This window comes from Ipomoea nil, unplaced genomic scaffold (assembly GCF_001879475.1).
Source record: "Ipomoea nil cultivar Tokyo-kokei standard unplaced genomic scaffold, Asagao_1.1 scaffold0688, whole genome shotgun sequence".
NCBI classification, from domain to species: Eukaryota; Viridiplantae; Streptophyta; class Magnoliopsida; order Solanales; family Convolvulaceae; genus Ipomoea; species Ipomoea nil.
The window spans coordinates 8,470,232-8,487,847 of NW_017617116.1; the positions used below are offsets into that span (position 1 = coordinate 8,470,232).

Here is a 17,616-nt window from a genome sequence, read left to right on the forward strand (position 1 = left end):
TTGTCAGAGAGAGCAGAGGTAGAATGGAAATAAATGCAGTGTAGTTGGAAGAGTAAGATATTGATTTACGATAATGAAGAAAGAAGAAAACTTTATTGGTATCGCAAAGAAAGCAATTGCAGAATACAAGCAGAAATTTAGGAACATAACTCTGACCTCTAAAAGGTTATTCTATTGAATCAAAACTGATTCCTGATGGTCAGTATACACACCAGGCAGGCTACCTCCTACTTCTTACAAATTTATACAGGGGAATGGATTTTTGGAATGCCTCACCAGCTTCACTAAAAACATTTCCCATGCTGAAAAGAAAACCTGTCAAAGGCCTACAACAACTGCTTCAGATCATTTTGAACCATGTACACAACACACACTCTAAACTGATTGTGAAGTGAAGGTGGTCATCACCTAGACATGACCAGGTTAGTTAATGGAGACACAACAGAGGAGTTGAAGAGGGAATCGGTGATGTATTTACAATTGTCAAGATCCACCTTCAAGGATGATGGGATGAAGAGCGTCTCCTTAATTTGCATACCAGATTCCTTGGTGACATTTCGATTTCTCTCAGAACTCAAACGCACCTTGTTAACAGGGCTTCTACACCGTCTTCTCTTCCCCGATGTCTTCCACCTTAACTGAGCCAGTCGATTATCTTTAGACAGATCACGGACCCCCTCCAACACTTTTAATCTCTCACCAGCATCTGCATCAGTATTACCTGATCCTGATGCAACTTCATCTCTTGGTTTTTCAGTACTTAGATGATGGACACCATTGCTACATGTGGTATGTTGTTCCAGTATGACATCACTTGACTCTTTTACTGTTTGCTTCACTGTTGAGTCACCCAACAACACTGATACAAGCTCATGTCTTTCCTTAAGATGTTTCCAACCATCAGCCAACCATTCTTGTGAATGCCTCAAGTCACCGTGACCAAAGATATGCGTTTCTTTCTCTCCTGCAGGATTTAGAAGAAAATAATATTGTCAGATATATTCAACTTTTGCATCATTATAAGCATAAAATCCTAGAAATTGAGAATACAAGTTAAAAACAAGGAAATGATGACTTTTAGGAAATCAGATCTGACCTGGAAAATAGATATGTAGCCTGTCTTCAGATTCTTTCCTGACAACAATGCCTTCCCACCACCCTTCATTCCACCATGCATCCACAATTGCTCCAACATTGACAACCCATGAAACCCTGCCCTTATACGATGAAGGAGAAGGCCGAAGAACTGTCCTCCCATGTATCCGGATGCCCAATTTGTCAGATGCAGCTAACTTGGTTGCCAAAACCCACTCCTGCATCATAAAAATAAAGTCTCATTAAGCAAATAGATAAAATAAATAATGATAATAAACAAATTCAAGAGCTAATATCTTGCTTAGTTGCTTGTAAGGTTGTGCAGGCAAAGAACACTACAGTAGTTAACACTCACCTCAAGATTCTTAGCTTCATCTTCAGCATCCTTGACATCTTTATACTGCACTTTCACCTTATTGTTGTGCTTCTTGATGACCAAAGCTCTAAACCAACACCCTCTAATGCCACTATCTTGAGAAAGTATTTCAACTTCAGAGCCAATGTCAAAATTCTGCTGAGGCTTCTCTGTTACTACTTTCCCGGATATTGATCCATCAAAACAGCCTCCTTTCGAAGTGCGTATTTCCATGGTAGCTACAGAACTGCCATTGCAATGCTCTTGACAAGCTTTAGCAGGCCCTTTCTGAGGAACTGACTGGGAGGATATGTTAGACTCCTTTGAAAAGCGTAGCCTTTTGTTAGGCCTGCTTCCAACAAAGCCTGTGACCCTATCATCTAACTTCAATTCACCAAGAGGAGATGGTTGAGCTCTCAAAGGAGATGAAAAAGACATGTGTTTTAATAACTCTTGATTCCAGTATCCTTTAACATTGGTTATGTCAAAGGGTTTGAGGTCATCATTATCAAACAGCCTTTGGCAGACAAATGGTTCTGATTGAGTGTGCCTTACGTCATTCAAAAATCTCTCATAATGCTGGGGACTGAGGACAGTAGCCCGTCCATCTACGCATTCAATACTGAGATTTTGAAGACAAAGAGAAAATAAAATCTCTCTGTCATTATAGTTATGAGGCAAAAGAATACCAACTTCATCAATTTTGTGAAACCAGCGTACCACAACCATCCTATTGCCTCTGGTGTCTTCATACATATCATCCAGGTAAGCAACAAGCCGCTTATCTTCTTCAGCTAATACATAAACAAACTCATGGACCTGGATATGTACAAGAAAACAAGAAGTCAGCTAATAGTCACATAGTAGGACAAGCTGCAGTATCATCCATTGCAAAAAGAATCGTTTTTAAGTAGAGTCCACTTACTGAAATTGTAACACCATTCCTACAAAATGAAGTATAATGACAACGCTTCTTCCTACAGGTCCATGAAGAACCTAGCCACATGAATTCTGTGACATGCTGGCCCTGTCTCCGCAAATGAACATCCTAATAAGTATTAAAGAAAGAATTGAATGAGAATATAGTCACACCATGCAAGCCAATCATATGGGTAAATAAAAATAAAAATAAAAATAAAACTGACCTTCAATGTGTTCATATCATTAAGAACTGCATCTGTACCTTCACAGGGTTGAGAATCATCTCTTATATCCCGATGGTGACGCAAATCTGCAACTAAATGTCATATATACAATCAGAACTTGAAGAACCATAATTTACTTAAAAAGATAATACAGTCAGCAAAGCATAAAGCACCACAGTTTATTCATGAATGGCACATAAAAGGCAGAAAAAGAAGCTCAAACTTTAAAAGGATTAATTTAACCAAAAAAATACAATAAGACATTCTGATATTGAAAATAAAATAGTTTTGTCCATAAGAAAACATTGTAGAACTTGACCTAGATTGAGGGCATAGGAATCTTGAAGCTCTCAACCAATTTATTGACATTCCTGCAGCCCAGACCATTGGTCAGATTATCATACATGAGCACCATGTGAACTTAGAACACAAATCATGTGTTTCAATCAAATGCAATTATGAATAAAATACAAACTGTTCCATAAAATCCAATGACATCAAGCTAATATCAAACCATAAAAATTATTCATTTAGTATCACCCCTCACTGGTAGTTATGAAAAAGCACACTACCTTCCCCACAAAAATTTAAATTGAAATAATAATAATAATAATAATTATTATTATTATTTAAAAAAACAAAACAAAACAAAAGCCAAAAAAACCAGCATAAACAACAACATATTGCTAGAGGAAACTATAAAATAACAAATGCTTGCAAACTTACTTCAATTCAAATTTCATCTAAATCTAAAAAAAAAAGTATTTACCAAAGGAAAAAAGGGAACTTTCCCAAAGGGCTAGCAGGAAAAAAAATTTAATATACCATTATGATTTTACAACACCAAAATAAGAAGAATATGACAAAGAAAAGCCTGTTTGAATTACAACTTTACAAGTACGGAGAATTACTTAATCTCAGCAATCCCACCCATTTCTAGACAAATAAAATATAAAACGGAGTAAAAATCCCTCTGCATCCAAAATCAACATTTCTCTAATCAAAGATATAGACAAAACTACACTGGCTAAAAATCCTGAGACCTAAACCATTTTACAAATCAATCAATAAGTTCCCAAAAAAAAAAAAAAAAAGTTCCAAACAAAAAAAAAAAAGAAAGATAAGAGATATAAATTCCAGACTGAAAGAGTCACAAAAATTGAATTTTTGTCAATTATATTAGTAATTTAAATCTAAATATGCACAAATAAGTTCAAAAGAAAATAATTATCCCAAATTGATCTTAAGAAACTGAAAAATACGGGTAGAGAAAAAAAAAAACCCTATTTTTTATGCAATACAGCGTATTGTTTTCCACAAAATTAAAACATAAGACGGAAAACGTATGAATTCCATAGATCTAGTATCCTAACTCCGTCTCAGTGTAGAAATTGCTAGAAGAGCTTCCTTATGAAACTTCAAAATTGTATAGAAAGGCTCAATAGAGAAAGAGAGAGAGCTAGAGAACCCTAAACCCCTCCTACCGGCTGGCTTTGGACGATACACTCCGAAGAATTCAGGAATTCAGAAACATGCTAGGGAGTTTCACAGAAGATCTACCATCATCACACAGGGGGGAAAAAAACTGCTACCAAATTAATGAGAAAAAACTAAAGACAGGCATCCACATAGAAGTGCATATATATATAGCTATATATGTATGTTAAAAGGCACCTGAAACAATAGAATTCAGCCAATCAACGACCTCTCTTCGGGTCCGGAGCTTCGAAAGAGAAGAAGAATTCGATACCGATAGTAAAGACATGCCCTTTATAGCGTAGTGATATGAGATGTGCCTCATGGCTTTCTCTGTCCCAACCACCGCCAGATCTGAGAGTCCATCCCTCCGTTTGAGATAGTAGTGAACCTCCTTCCTGCCTTTATCGGTAGACAAACAGACCTCATCCCAACTCACATAAACTGGAGCCTTCGCCGCCGTGGCCATCCGCCAATAACCGCCGTATGAGGGTGCCGGAGTATAGTGGAAATAACGTGAAAAAACCGAATTAAATCAAGAGAGCTTCGAAGAAGGGAGAGGAGTTTCGAACGGAGACTTTGAGAGAGGGATTTATAGAGGCTAGGGTTTGGAGATGAACGGTGAGGATTTGGAATCCGCATAGGGGGGAAATTAGAAGGAAATTTCGGGATCCCGGATATGACCCTGGGGAAATGGAGGATTTGCATGTCATGCCCCTCACGTGTTATTCGTCGTTACTCGCGAGACGAGACTCGCTCTGTTGTCTGTACCCATCCCAGCTGGCAAGTCTTGGATTTCATTTTTCTATCTGCGGAGTAATTTTATACTCCATAACTTATAACAAAATCGTTTTCAATACAATAACGTAATTCTAATTTGGGAATTTGATGTTTTCGCATGTTGGGACCCTTACCCACTTACGACAAAACAATATCGTAACCGTAAGATTTTTGCAATGGTCTGCCTGGCGCCTACTGATGCTGGCCGGCCTTAATGAAGGAGTTATGGAGTTGAATATGGTTTTTTGGTATTTGTTGATTTCTTGAGTTGAATGATTTGGTTCCTCTCATTGTTTTTTTTGTTCTTGAGTATTGCTTTGGTCCTCGCTAGGGCTTGAATCCATAACGTCATTCTTCATCTGATTATTATTAAGTATAAATTGTTTTGTAAATGCATGAGATCATACTTCTTCTAGTAATAATATATCTTTCTATTTAGATTTTTAGCATAAAATGATATTTAAATGGTTATTTTTTGGTTAAAACATATGTAAGTCCACTCACATTTTGGTCGGATCAAAGTGAATTTGAGTTCTTCGTATTGAGACAAATAAATTGATATATTGTACTCTCAAAATGAATAATCCGTGAATGAAAAATTTAATCTCAAAGTAAACACATTTTTTGAGTTGCAAAATGAAGGTGTAAAGATTTTGGAAAAACATGTGTTCCACATTAGTTTCGGAAGTGTCTAAACAAAGGCTCTGTTTGGCAAACTTAGCTGAAAAGCTATAAGCTAAGAGCTGAAAGTTGAAAAGCTATAAGCTCAGAGCTAAAAACTGAAGAGTTGTTAAGCTAGCTGTTATGATTGAAAGTGTTTGGTAAATTTAGCTTTTTGATGAGCTGATAAATGTAAAAATACTAAAAAGGACATCTTCATAAAATTAAAATTAGTTTGTTTACGTATTAAAATTTAACATTTTATCTTTAAAAAAAAATTAACATTTTGAAATACAACTATTAACATAATCATGATCTAGCATCTCATAATGAAGTAGCAATATTGTTGCAAATAATAATGATAATAATAATAATAATAATAATAATAATATTTGCGGTGAAAGTTACAGATAAATGAGAATAGAAAAAGGTTTTAATGGGGAAGGGTAAATTATGTCATTTATTTAAAATAATAAGGATAAAGATGAAAAAAAAAAGTTAGGAAGCTATGAGCTTATTTTGGAACGCTACCTAGGTAGCGTTCCAAAATAAGCTCTTATTTTAAGCTAGGAGCTTATTTTAGGAACATTACTAAACAGAGCTTATAGCTTATTAGTAGCTTAATATAAGTTATAAGGTCCTAAATAAGCTCTGCCAAATAGAGCCAAAATAAAAATAAACAAAAATGAAATAAATAAACGAGTTTTTCTCAAAGGCTCCGTTTGGCAAACCTAGCTGAAAATGAGCTGAAAGCTGAAAAGCTATAAGCTCGGAGCTGAAAACTGAAGAGCTGTTAAGCTAGCTGTTATGATTGAAAGTGTTTGGTAAAATTAGCTTTTTGATAAGCTGATAAATGTAAAAAGACTAAAAAGGACATCTTCATAAAATTTAAATTAGTTTGTTTACATATTAAAATTTAACATTTTGTCTTTAAAAAAAGAATAAATACCCAAAATTGTCCCTCGACTATAGCTAAATTCACAAATTGGTAATCGACTTTCAATTTCAACCAATTAAGTCCTTAACTTTGCAATTTTGACACGATTTGGTCCTCTATCTATTTGACCGTTTGTTGACCGCGATCTTTGAGGATATATATGTAGTTTCACGTGCAAAGTTCAAGAGAATGCTCTTGGAGGTGACATCGTTGTTTCGGAGGGGGAAGTGCTTCTCCGCTTGCTGCTTGGGGATCACGAGCCAGTTCAGCTTAGAGAACGCTCTTGGAGGTGACAGCGCCGTTTCGGAGGGGGAAATGATTATCCGCTTGCTGCTTGGGGATCCCGAGCAGGTTCAGCTTGCCTACATCGCTTGGAGTCATGGCTTTCTCGAAGAGCCACTCCAGGGACTTCGGCGATCTATCTATCAAAAGCTATAATCTCTCCGGCATGGGTGCGTCGCCGACAATGGATTCAAATGTAACAGTGCGGTCTAGAAATGCAACCGGAACCTTAAAAAACCGACGATGGATCATGAAGTTACATATATATCCTAAAAAAGTGCAGTAAACAAACGGTCAAATAGACAAAGGACCAAATTGTGTTAAAATTGCAAAGTTAAGGACTTAATTGGTTGAAATTAAAAGTCGATGACCAATTTGTGATTTTAGCTATAGTCGAGGGACCATTTTGGGTATTTACTCTTAAAAAAAAAAATTAACATTTCGAAATAAAACTATTAGCATAATCATGATCTAACATTTCATAATGAAATAGCAATATCGTTGCAAATAATAATAATAATAATAATAATAATAATAATAATAATAATAATAATAATAATAATAATAATAATATTTGCAGTGAAAGTTGCGGATAAAGGAGAAGAAAAAAGGGTTTTAATTGGGAATGGTAAATTATGTTATTTCTTTAAAATAATAAGGATAAAGATGGGAAAAAAGTTAGGAATCTAGGAACTTATTTTTAAACGCTACCTAAGGTAGCGTTCCAAAATAAGCTCCTATTTTAAGCTGGGAGCTTATTTTGAGAAGATTACCAAACAGAGCTTATAGCTTATTAGTAGCTTAAAATGAGCTATAAGCTTCTAAATAAGCTATGCCAAACAGAGTCAAAATGGTCCCTCGACTATTTCCAAAATGGTCACTTAACTATTTCTCAATGTATATTAGGCATACAATAGGTAAACGGCCGAAAATACCCTCTATTTTAACACTAATTAGACAAAATATGTAACGAATGACTGGATTGGGTGAGTTTTTGAACCTCGAAGGACTACATTTGATGTAATTGAAAGTCAAAATGCAAAATTGAAAATAAACAATAGTTAAAGGACCATTTTGGGAAAAGACTCAATTCTTAATTGTGGGGCAAACGTTGTAGCGTCAATCATTGAAGTCAATGTATACAATATTGCAAAAGGTCAAGTAGGAGCAATTGCATGGGTGGTGTGTTATGAAATTGCTTTTGAGGGATGGATCAATGAGTTCACAAAGGAATATGCGTTTCACAACATACTAATGAGTTTATTGTAAACTTTCATTAGAACAATAAAGAGTTGGTTTCACAACATACTAATGAGTTTATTGTAAACTTTCATTAGAACAATAAAGAGTATAACCGTTTTTAGACAAGATAAATTTGAATCCTTACTTAGAACTTATGTATGGAGGAGCCCACCTTACTTCACCAACACATTCATCCCCTTATATATATATATATATATATATATATATATATATATATATATATATATATATATATATATATATATATATATATATACATGTATTTTAATTAAAAATAAAATAGGTTAGTTGGTATATATGTCAAACATGCATGATTTTTGTTTAAAAGGTAAGGGAACTAAAACTTTTTTTATTACACATTTTAACTAAAATTTCTCCATACACTTAAAAAGGTTTCTTTTTATTAATAAAAAATTATCCCTATAAACCTTTTATAAATACACATATTATGAGACCTCTTCCAAACTGATATGGCTTCCACTATATATATGTTTGTATATATGTGTTTATTTCCGTATTTTTTTATTTATTTCTCCAAATTACACACACATACTATACACTAAATTATTTATTTTTTGTTTGCTATTTGTATATATATTGTCTGGAATTATATTTTTATTATGTTTATTTTGTTATTTTATGGTGGGTGAGTATGTATATATTTGTGTTTCAAATATAGACATTTTGGTTATTTAAATGATATTTATTTTGTATTCCACAGTCTAATTCAACCATGCAACCAAACGCAATAGTATGATTCATCATATAATTATATGATTATTCACATTAAGAATCAAACAGTAGAATAATATTCAATTCATATTGTATTCCTTCTTTATTTTACTTATGTTATTATAATTATATTATTATACTACTCTCATTATTTGTATTCTTTAAACCAAACTTCACATTTGTGTTTAGGGCGAGGATCTAAACTGCCATTTAATATGAAATCTACATCAAATGCATATACACTTGTCAATGTACTAGTTTAATCGATAAAATAATCATTTAATCTTAAATACTATTCACAATTTATTGTGAAACTCATGCATGATTGTATCACTGCTCACCATTTGAAAAGCCAACATCCGTCTAAATCTTATCAAGTATTTACAGCACCATATGAACGAATGCTTATCACTCTAGACTAGTTCTTGATACCAAATACGGAGTAATTCATTATCATTATCCATTGTTAGTAATTTTAACTTTTGTTTTTTCACCTTTTCGTGGAACGAATGTGTAAAAGGGAAATATATAGAGTGATATGCCAATTGTTCACAACAACTGTTGGAACTTGAAAATGGCAGGGTTATATATAATATCTTATATCATAAATGTCACCATATTTCACGGGCTATGAGACACGTCATATCTAATAAAAATTGGTCATAGCATAATTATATATATAATAACTACTTAAGCCTTATATATAATATCTTATATCATAAATGTAATACTTTATAGCGAATTGTAATAAATAATTTGCAGAAAACAAAACAAAACAATACCATAACATAACATAATTGCATATATAATTAATATTTCAAGTCTTACTTTATATTATAAATGTAATATTTTATATCAAAATTGTAATAAACAATTTATAATAAATAAAGTAATAATGTAACAGAATTGTAAATATAATCAATACTTTAAGTTTTATATGTAATACTTGATAACGTAAATGTAATGCACGTTTTTTAATGAGTAATGTAATAACATAACATAATACATATATTATCAATACTTTAAACCTTATAAATAATACTTTATAGCATAAATATAGATCTTTACTTAAAATGAAATAGACAATTTGCAAGAAATAAAATATCAGTACATAGCATAATTATATATATAATCAATATTTTAAACATTATATATAATATTTTAATACTTTATAGTAAAATTATACAGAGTAAATAATATTACTAATCACATTAATATAAGACCAAAATTCTCATTACTTGATTGAGACCTGTAAAACTGCGTCACATAAAAATTTGCACGGTTAGAAAAACTTACCCAGAAAATAGAAGGGTCTGGAAACTAGAATACAAATTAAAAAAAAACAATTGTTTGACGTAAAGAAATGGGGAAGCGATAAAGCCAAAGTGACAGCTAAGTCGGTCCCGCCGCTTGGGTCCCACCGGAAGCGCGGCAAGACTTTTTCAAAATAAAGGAATTTGCCAATTGCTGCGGATTCCCTGGTTGAATTTGCTTCCTTTTTCTGACCGGCTGCTTGCTTCAACCATATTCTTTATTCACCTGCTTTTCCCGGTGAGGATGGACGACGTGGCATCCTTAGCTGCAGGTCAACACGTGAGCACCACCCCATCCAAATATCCAGTAAATCATGATTTACATAGTGTTATCTCAAATAAAAACATAATAGAATTAAAATAATATTTTAATATTGTTATAATAAAATTAGTATGTTGTGAAAAATGAAATTAACAAACATAGTTTATTAAATAATTTATATTGTCAGATGAAATTGTAATATACTTAAAATGATACTTTAAAGTATTATTAAATGAAACTGTTCCTATTATAAAATTAGTGTGCATGAAAAATAAAATTAAAATTCATAGCACATACAATAACATATATTAAAATAAAACTTCAGCATTACTATAATTAAACTAGTATGTGTAGAAACTGAAACTAAAAAATAAAAAAAAAATGATGTTTTGATATTGTTATAATGAAATTAGTATGTATGAAAAATGAAATTAAAAAATAGAGTAATATTGTCAAATAAAACTAAAGTGTAATTAGAATGATACTTATTTCATGATTTACGCTGCTACATGGACTATGGTCCACAATAAAATTTGCCCTTATCCCACCCCGGCTCTAGTCCTTCATGATATATATTAATGGAAAAAATAACTAAACATTTATAGTTTCACGTCCAACGAACATGGCTGCCAAACACCACAAATAGTTCTCTGACTATTAGACTAGTACTCCTTTGGTCCTTTTAGCTATTGATTTTTTTCAATTCGATCAAAACACGTCCCGAGAAATATTGGTATATTTGATCACCATTTTTTGTATTAACTATTTTTTTTTTATTTTTTATATTTTTACTTTTCTCTCTCTTATAGGTTAACGGTTAACCTGGGAAAAAAAAAAAAACAAAAAAAAAAACTCACACTTAAATTTTACCACTATGGTGCTCTTAGTAATTGATATTTTGTATTTAAACACCAATTATTGAGACTGCAGGGAAGGCAAGGGCATGTGGCAAGTTGGGGATAAAAGGGTCCCACGCAAGCAATCATGGACTCATGGTGTATACGGATTGAACAAAGTTTGATTTTGATTAGTGCTTGGTAGTTATTGGTTGACTCTAAATTGCAAAGTAATGAATGGGCACTAAAGATATTTTAATAATATGAAAACGTTAAAAGGAATAAGTTTTGGATTTTTGTTTAACGTCATTCCAACTCAACATCATATAATTATATTGTGAAAATATAACAATGTCTATATAACAAAACATTGTCAACGCAAAACTAATTACATAAATCATAATAAGTTTTAGATGATAATTTTTTAAAACACAACTATGTGATTTGATTATTCATTCAATTAAAAACTTATTCCCTATTTAATAAGTGTATCATTCAATCATATTGGTATTGTGATTTTTGAATTTGAATTAATGCTTTTAGATTTTTTGTTTTTGATTTTTTTTTTTTTCATATTAGTGCTTCGGATGTCATTATATTATAATCAAATGCCTTGATTATATATATATATATATATATATATATATATATGGAATGGATCAGGTGCAGGTGGTGCTTCTCATGCGGTTGTGCGGTGGACGCACATTAAGCATTACACTGATGCACTTTGAGTACACAACGCATGCACATTAAACACACAAACGAAATACATTCAGAACACAAACTCACGCACCTTAAACACAAAAGTCACCCATATTAAGCACAACTCTCACGCACCTTAAGCACAAAACTCACGCACCTTAAGTTTTAACTTTTAACAACAACTCAAATTAAGTACACACTCACGCACCTTAAGCACAAGACTCACGCATCTTAAGCACAAAACTCACGCACATTAAGCACAAAACTCATGCACTTTAAAGTTTCAACAACAACTTACATTAAGTACACACTCACGCACATTAAGCACAAAACTCACGCACATTAGGCACAATACTCACGCACCCTTAAGTACAAAATTCACGCACATTAAGTATCACACACTCACGCACATTAAGCACAATACTCACGCACATTAAATATCACACACTCACGCACATTAAGCACAATACTCACGCACATTAAACACAATACTCACGCATATTAAGTACAAAACTCGCGCACATTAATCACCCGCACAACCGCACAGGAAACCTTCACCCGCACTGGAACTTAAACATACATACATACATACATACATATGTACATACATACATATATATATATATATATATATATATATATATATATATATATATATATATATATATATATATATATATATTAGAGTTTCTCTATGACTTATGAGGGATGTCTTCAACTCTTCAAGTGTGTTCTTTGGAATGAATGAATGGTTCTATTTATAAGGGAGGATATGAAAGCCTTTCACTAGAACTTGAACTCTTCAATATTATCTTTATATTATCAATAAATATTTAGGATAATATGAATATGTATCCAATATGTATATAACCACAGCTGGTTCATGATCTTATCACATATTTAAATTAAATATATGAATATATTATTACATATTTAAATTAACTAATTAATTTAAATATAGAAATATTTTCTTCTTGGGCCAAATATGAATTAGACCATCATCATTATTGGCTGGATTCATTTAACAAGTCTAATTAACATAATCTGAGCCCATAAGCTTTCAATTATATTTAATTCTGACAGTTGGGCCAACTTAATTAATCCAAATAAATTAATAATAGAAAAATAGCATTTTTTCTCCTTGTGTTGTTTACTAATAGCACATTTTTTCTCTGTGTCATTTATATAACACTTTATCTCCCTCAATTGTTTTTGGAGTGGTTATTTTTCCCCTTCTCCGTTAAATAAGTGTTAAGACGGTTAAATATGAGGGTAAAAATGACATTTCACTTATTATTATTATTATTATTATTATTATTATTATTATTATTATGTTGCAATCACTATTCCGATTCCTATGCAGACTTCAATTCATTTACTATTGCATTTCCGGCCAGTAGCAGTTATATTGAATTTTTTTGTTTTTTTTTTTTGTTTTTTTGTAATCCATTTCATTTCATTTCAGAATGAGAGGCCTAGCCTGGAATCCTGCTGGTCAAATGATCTACTACGACGACCCGAATTTTCGCAAATCTCAAAATCTTAAAGGTGCCATTTTCCAATAATAATAATAATAATAATAATTGAAATGTCATTTGTACCCTCATATTTAACAGCCCTAATACTTATTTAACGGAGAGGAGGAAAATAGCCACTTCAAAAACAATTGAGGGGATAAAGTGGTTACGTAAACAACACAGGAGGAAAATGTGCTATTAGTAAACAACACAAGGGAAAAGTGGCTTTTCCCATTAATAATTAACCCAATTACATCAAAACAAAGCCCAAAACACATATGAATCAGCATATTTTCCCCTTTAATTTTTCGTTTTCTACAGTATACTCATTTGTTCTCACCTTAAATAGACAGCTGAAAAATGCACTTAAGATTTCTGTAAAATGTTGTTTGAATCTTAAGTGGGCCTGCCTGGTAGAAATATAATGCATGATAATGTGATATACAATTGAAAAGCCAACAGTATAAAGTATATATAAACACAACCTTAATTAGCTTAACTTGAGTCTTGGAATTATAGATCAATGCATATATACATACAATTTGTTGACTGAATGAGGAACTAGTACAATGCATGCTTATATTGTTGTTCTTGGATTGACTGAATAAGCTAGGTTGCACCATGCAACCACTAAACCTCAATCTTTTGCAGCATATATTGGCCTGCAGGTAATTAATTCTCCTCAGATCAATATTATGTTTGCACAGTTGCAGTACTATATATATATAGTTGCTTAATTAATCTGGGATATATATGATCATATCTGTTTTCCATTTTACAATACAGATTAATTGTATGTGCGTGATTAAAGATCAGTATGTAGTGCAATACATGATTTCTTGTTGGATATGATGTTTAGTTTCCTACTACAGCAGTACAGGCCGGATATATATATATATATATATATATATATAGTATACTCTTTAAATCTATCCCAGATCGAGCTAGTATAGAGCTATGGATGCCAAAGTGTATATACTACTATACATACGTACATATCAAGGCCTGGCCCAAATTAAATTAAAGATGCATATGCTAGTTAATTTGATCTTATATATTACTACATATAATAATCAAATTAATAGCTAAACATTGTTTGCAAGTTGAATCGTCCCATTCCTTTTGGGCTCATCACCACCTTCCATCTTCTGGATCTGAATTGGCTTGAAAGTATAGAATTTTGCACAGAAAAGATAGTAAACAAAGTTGAAGAGTTGCAGCAATGTGAGGAGCCAGTAAAAGTACTCCAACTTGCCCTTGTTCAAATTGTTATCGGGAAGCCAGTTTGATCCGCCGGGGCCAGCGCTGAACTTGTGGACCAGAGAAACCAAGAGAGTGCTCATGTAATTCCCGGCGGAGATGGCGGTCCAGAACAGCGCCGACGCCGTGCTCCTCATGCTCTCCGGGGCTTGATCGTAGAAGAACTCCAGGTGGCCGATTGACATGAAGGCCTCTGCCATCCCGTGCAGGCAGTACTGCGGCACCAGCCAGAAAACCGGAATGGGAATCATTGCGTCGGGCTTATCAGTTATTCCGTGGGCAGCGGCGGCGTGTTTCCGCTTCATTTCTACGAAGCCGGCCACCAGAGTTGCGAGGATGGAGATGAAGAAGCCAATGCCCATGCGGCTGAGAAAGGAGATGCCACGCTCGAGTCCGGTGACTTTTCTGGCCAAGGGGACGAAGACGCGGTCGTAGAAGACTATGGTGCATAGCATGGATGATAAGGTGAAGACGGACATGGAAGCAGCGGGGATTTGGAAGGATTTTGTAAGGTGTCTGTCCATGGTTTTTGCCTGTTGGATTGAGAATGTGTTTTGTTGGGCATATGCAGTGATGAGAATGATTCCGGAGGCCCATATTGGACCCATTCGGATCACGGATTTTAGTTCCTCAACCCGGTGGACCGTATTTAGCCTCCATAAGTTGGGGGATTTTGAGTCGTCCTCCTCCGTTATAACTGCAGCCTTGTCCAAAAATCTGCATCACATTTACAACCCAACAAAAAAATTCAATTTTGGGTCCAACTTTAATTATTTTATTCGAATTTAAACCAGATTTTTCTAATATATAATATAAAGCCATATATAATTGCTTTCAATACTGCCAATAAAAAAAAAAAACAATCCATAGTCATTCAGTCAAACATTATTATTATTTAAGATAATATTTTGTTGGCAGGGCATGGAAGAACCAAAGGCGGTTGGCTAGCTGATCTGATCTGAAAGAGTTATATTACAAATTAATTAATTAATTATTGGAACCGAACCGAACAACGAATTAAAATCATTCTTCGCCCATTAATGATAACAATGTTTGGATTGTTTACATGTGCAAAGGATAGTGATGTTCAATGATTTGTATAAAGGACAACATTCATGAGTTGTCTATATCCCACTGTGTTTGTGGTACCCAATTGCATCTGTTTCACATATGAACTAGCTAGGAATATAAGTATGTACATACATACCAATTTAAGTTACTGTAATTTATCATAATTCAATAATGTTTATTATATTTCACCCAAAAAAAAAAAATGCTCCGTTTGTATGTTACCATATATGTTAAATTAAATAGATGTGGGAAAAATAAAATTAAAAGACTTACTGCATGTGTTTAGTATGAAGAAGGTTCCCGGCGAGCGAAATAGCAGCATCAATCTGGTGGTTCTGATAAAGCAAGGCGGGATTGGAAACCATGGGCACCTTCCTCTTCTTGTAGGCGGCGACGCAGACTTGCACAAGGCGCGTGAAGGGGCTGCCGGCGGGGTCCAGATTCCGGTACAAAGGGTAGCCGAAGATGAAGGCGAGGATTGAGAGAGCCATGGCTATGGTTGGGACACCAAACCCCCAACCCCAACCAATGTTATCTTGTATATACACCACCACCGTGACGGCCACCAGCATGGATGACCCCATGCAGAAGTAGTACCAGTTGAAGAATCTCCAGGTTTTTGTCTTCTGATTGGGGTCGAATTGGTCGGCGCCGAACGCCACCACGCACGGCCGGATTCCACCCGAACCCAGGGCGGTTAGGAGGAGGGAGACATAGAGGATGGCGACTTGGCCGGAGTTTGCTTCCTGGCAAACTTGGTCGGGCTTGCATGGTGGAGGTCTTAGTTTTGGAAGTATTGCTGAAGTTGTTAACAGAGTCATTCCCTAGTAATCAAAATACTTAGTTAATTAATTAACTTTGATTTGATTAATTTGATGTGATGGATGAGAGAGAAGAGATAGAGATAGAGATATACTAGTTGATAAATGATTGAGGCAATAGTGATAGTCCAAAATCTCCCGGCGAAGGTGTCGGCAAGAAAAGCTCCAAGCAAGGGGGTCAAGCTGGCGGTTCCGCCGAAGTTGGTGAGAGTATTGGCCGCTTTAGTTAGTGGAAGATGCAATTGAGTTGTCAAATATATGATCATGTTTGCAGCAAATCCCACTACGGCCAACTTCTCACACACTTCATTCGCTGCATATTATAACACATACATTATTAAACACAACTTAACAAACAAAAGGTTGCTAATTTGCCAAATATAGTACAACTAACTAACGATTAACAAAAAGCACGGCTCCTTAAATTAATCCTAACCTAAGTGCCAGATTCTTGAACTCTTTGAGTACATATCCGGCCAGACATGTATGTGTGTTCCAGAGGTACAGATAGACCACAACTCACAAGATACAGAAGCTAGCTAGATTCCAAGGTTAATTATTGACTAGGAGATAAACGGGTACAGTTCTACAGACTTCTTGAAATACACAAACTTTAAACTACAAATCTTGAACAACTCCATCTTTTAAGATTGGAGGTTCATGATGAGGGAATAATCTAACATATATTGATCGATTGATGGAACTGAAGAAGCTTAGCTTAGCTTACCAAATATGAATGGCATGGTGATCATCCCGCCCTTCACCCTTTCTACTTTGCCACTTTTTTTCGCCGCCATCTCTTCATTCATTTTGATATGATGTAGCGTAGCTTAGCTACTTGGTTGGTTCTAGCTTGTATGAATTATATGGGAGTTGGTTGCAGGTTTTATAGGTGACACAATGCATGAAATTTTCACTGTGGTAACTTTAATTTCTTTTCTGATCTCACGCATGCCATCCTTTTTTGTCTGTCTCCTTTTTTAACTTTCTGGGATTTAATGATTATGAGGTTATGGCCGAAAAGCGTTCACAAGCTAAGTGATAATAAAGCGGATGCATTCTAGTTGGAAGGTCAATACAAAATCATATTATTGGTACGATCTTTTTTC

The 17,616-nt window shown here is 34.0% G+C and overlaps 2 protein-coding genes across 5 annotated transcripts; both read right to left on the bottom strand.

The window, feature by feature from the left end:
* Window positions 1-71: 71 nt before the first annotated feature.
* Window positions 72-4,636, bottom strand: LOC109175594. Of its 4 annotated transcripts, none has more exons than XM_019324879.1 (7): window positions 4,270-4,635; window positions 2,596-2,687; window positions 2,376-2,498; window positions 2,171-2,269; window positions 1,451-1,834; window positions 1,097-1,313; window positions 72-964 (listed from the first exon to the last, which is right to left on the bottom strand). In XM_019324879.1, exons 1-7 carry the CDS (start codon window positions 4,538-4,540, stop codon window positions 405-407), a joined length of 1,746 nt encoding a protein of 581 aa, XP_019180424.1. In that variant the 5' UTR covers window positions 4,541-4,635; the 3' UTR covers window positions 72-404. The 4 variants fall into 4 exon arrangements, with proteins under 4 accessions (XP_019180424.1, XP_019180426.1, XP_019180423.1 ...); XM_019324881.1 differs by adding an exon at window positions 2,915-2,966 and having other exon boundaries at window positions 1,451-2,269; window positions 2,596-2,681; window positions 4,270-4,634; XM_019324878.1 differs by having other exon boundaries at window positions 1,451-2,269; window positions 2,596-2,681; window positions 4,270-4,636.
* A 9,537-nt stretch (window positions 4,637-14,173) lies between these two features.
* On the bottom strand, window positions 14,174-17,385 carry LOC109176119 (protein NRT1/ PTR FAMILY 3.1). The gene is made up of 4 exons (XM_019325549.1): window positions 17,235-17,385; window positions 16,603-16,820; window positions 15,960-16,510; window positions 14,174-15,332 (listed from the first exon to the last, which is right to left on the bottom strand). Exons 1-4 carry the CDS (start codon window positions 17,314-17,316, stop codon window positions 14,441-14,443), a joined length of 1,743 nt encoding a protein of 580 aa, XP_019181094.1. The 5' UTR covers window positions 17,317-17,385; the 3' UTR covers window positions 14,174-14,440.
* Window positions 17,386-17,616: the final 231 nt, after the last annotated feature.